At 33.4% G+C, this 2778-nt stretch overlaps 1 protein-coding gene across 1 annotated transcript; it reads left to right on the forward strand.

Moving 5' to 3' along the window:
• Nucleotides 1-1346: 1346 nt before the first annotated feature.
• LOC123896671 (F-box/kelch-repeat protein At3g23880-like) lies at nucleotides 1347-2543 on the forward strand. The gene has a single exon (XM_045947034.1). The coding sequence runs from the start codon at nucleotides 1347-1349 to the stop codon at nucleotides 2541-2543; it is 1197 nt and encodes a 398-aa protein (XP_045802990.1).
• The last annotated feature ends 235 nt before the right edge of the window (nucleotides 2544-2778 follow it).

Below are 2778 nucleotides of genomic sequence, written 5' to 3' on the forward strand. Positions count from 1 at the left end.
AAACAATACAATATATATACATATATATAAATAATCTCACAAATAAGATACATGATGTAAGTGACCCAACTTTAAAGTTTCTTCAATTTCCTTCATGGATTGATGAATCCCTCTTTCTTGTGGGTTATTGACTAACATGGTCTCTGTAAAAAATGAAAAGCTACAATCTTGTTGCAACCAAGAAATTCCATGGTTGGTCCATGGAGAATCTAGGACTAAAAGAAAAACATACAAAATCACAAGAACTGAAATTGCAAGACATAGATATATTTGTTCTGTGAAATTTGTTTGAGTCATGGATATGTCTTGGAAGTTAGAAGCAAGCAAAAGAGTTAGAAAGAAATTAATGATGTGATTGTGAGGTACTACTACAAGTCTTCAACTATATGTAGGGAATAAAGGAAAGAGAGATGTGAAGAAGCAACCTTTTTTTACTATACTAAATTACAAGAATAATAAAAATATTATGATTAAAGAGATTCTTTTATATTTTTTCTTATGTAAATTGGACATTCTTTAGGTACAACTGCAAAGATTAATAATTTGAATCTTGTGTGATTTAAATGGATGAAATTTTTTTTCTAAAAGTTTTAACGCTGTTGTATCCTCAAACCAAAGATCGAGCATAGTATTTTAGTTAAACTAAAAGAGATCAACGTCAACTCATCTAACTATTTTTGGGTAAGGAATAAATAATTTTTTTAAAAATTAAATATATTTAAAGATGGAGGTAGTATGAGCCCCACTTAATATTAATTGAGAAAAATGATAAAGTGGATGATGTATTGTTGACTCTAGTTGACTACGTGCAGCTACTTGACCTCAACTTGCATAAGGCAAAAAAACAAATTCAAACATGTTGAGGTGATGCATGCAATGCAAGTAGCCATTATTAGTGTAGTGTGTAGGTGCATGCATATGTTGCACAACTTGGCACTTGAGAAATACTAGAACAGTGCATGTTCTGTGGGAATTATGACCCACACTCTTCGAATTCCACATGCCTTTGTAAATCCTTATATTCATGTATCTAAATACTCACTAGTATAAGGCTTATTTTATTAGATTAATAGATTTTATTTTTGTAAATAAATCAAATTTTTATGCAATATAAAAATAAGGAATCTCCTAAATAGATACACACTCCAAATAATATAGAAAACTTTTATATAAAAAAAAAATAAAAGATTAAGATTTAGTATCAAATTAAAGTTTGACCCATGTATACGTGTGTGTGTGTGTGTGTGTGTGTATATATATATGGGTATATGATAGATCCATTCACAAAACAACTTTCATTCACCCCTAAACAGTAACAATCGCTCATCTATGGCAATCGCTCATCTATGGCTGCACAATATTGTTGCAATCAACGGATGCGGATGCTCCAACCCACCACCACCAATACTATATTGCCAGATGAGATCATCGACGATATCCTCGTGAGGCTTCCGGTAAGGTCTCTCCTTCGATTTAAGTCTGTGTGTAAATCATGGAAAACCCTAATCAACGATCCCAAATTCGCAAACACTCATCTTCGATTCTCCACCGCCGCGGAAGATACAAGCACCGCCAACAAACAATTGATCTTTTATACTAACATGGAACCCTACGTGATCTTAACTTACAATCTGAAACAATTATTTGAAAACCCATCAACAAGTGCTGAACTTGTTATCTCCAGCTTCTTAAATATGAACAACAAGTATGTTAAAGTAGGTTCATGCAATGGGTTGTTGTGTCTACTTGATCGCTCTCAACGTCGTCTCAAATTGTTGAACCCTTCTACCGGGGTCAAATCCAAAAAATCTCCACAAGTTTTTCCGTTGTTTAATTGGAAGGTGAGGCATATTGGCTTCGGATATGATCAAATTAATGACAAGTACAAGTTCCTTGTTGTTTTGAGTGATTTCGACACAGGGGAATCTTTAACCAAAATTTATACCTTTGGTGAAGATTCTAGCAAAACTATTCAGAATTTGCCTTGTAATTTGGGCACTTCCTTAGGGGAATATGTGAGTGGCACTCTGAATTGGATCGTTCATAAAAATGGTGGTGGTGATATTGGTATTTATCAAAGTTCGATTCTTTCCTTTGATTTGAACAAGGAGACTCATAGGGAAATTTTACTGCCTCCAAAAGATGGTGGGCTTGGTGGCAAAATGCACATAATTAGTAAGCTGTGTGTTTTTGGTAATAGTCTTTGTACTATTGTCTTTGAAAAATCGGATTGGGTTGTGTGGTTGATGAAACAGGTTGGATCAGTTGTTGAGTCGTGGACTAAATTGAAGATCATCCCCTATGAAAAGTTTATGTCGAGTTCTCTACCTTCTAATAGTGTTGAGCCCTTGTTCATTTCGGAAAATGGTGTTGTTCTTCTAAGGAACATACGGTCTTCCAAATTTGTTCTATATAACTTAAATACTAGTGAGTTGGTTTATCCCTCTTTAAGTTGTGAACAGATACCTTATTTCCGTTTCTACAAAAAAAATCTACTTTATCTCCATATTCAACTTGAAAGTTTGGTATCTCCGCGATGGTAAACTACAACATTTGAGGAATCTTCCAAATTTTACTTTTGCATTTATCTTTTGCTTCATATATTTATTATGTACGTGCTATATTCAAGCAACACACATATATATATTTATTTTAAGTTTATCTCTTGTTATTTATCAATGATATTGATGGTTGGTATGTTTGGATCACCAAGTTTAGTGTTAATCACCACAGAACCAACTGACGATTGATATGTTTGGATATTCTTTGATTTACTTC

Source organism: Trifolium pratense, linkage group LG7 (assembly GCF_020283565.1).
Source record: "Trifolium pratense cultivar HEN17-A07 linkage group LG7, ARS_RC_1.1, whole genome shotgun sequence".
In the NCBI taxonomy this organism is placed as follows: Eukaryota; Viridiplantae; Streptophyta; class Magnoliopsida; order Fabales; family Fabaceae; genus Trifolium; species Trifolium pratense.

Excerpts from the sequence above, each read along its gene's own strand:
- LOC123896671 (XM_045947034.1), top strand. The coding sequence starts at position 1,347 with ATGGCTGCACAATATTGTTGCAATCAACGGATGCGGATGCTCCAACCC.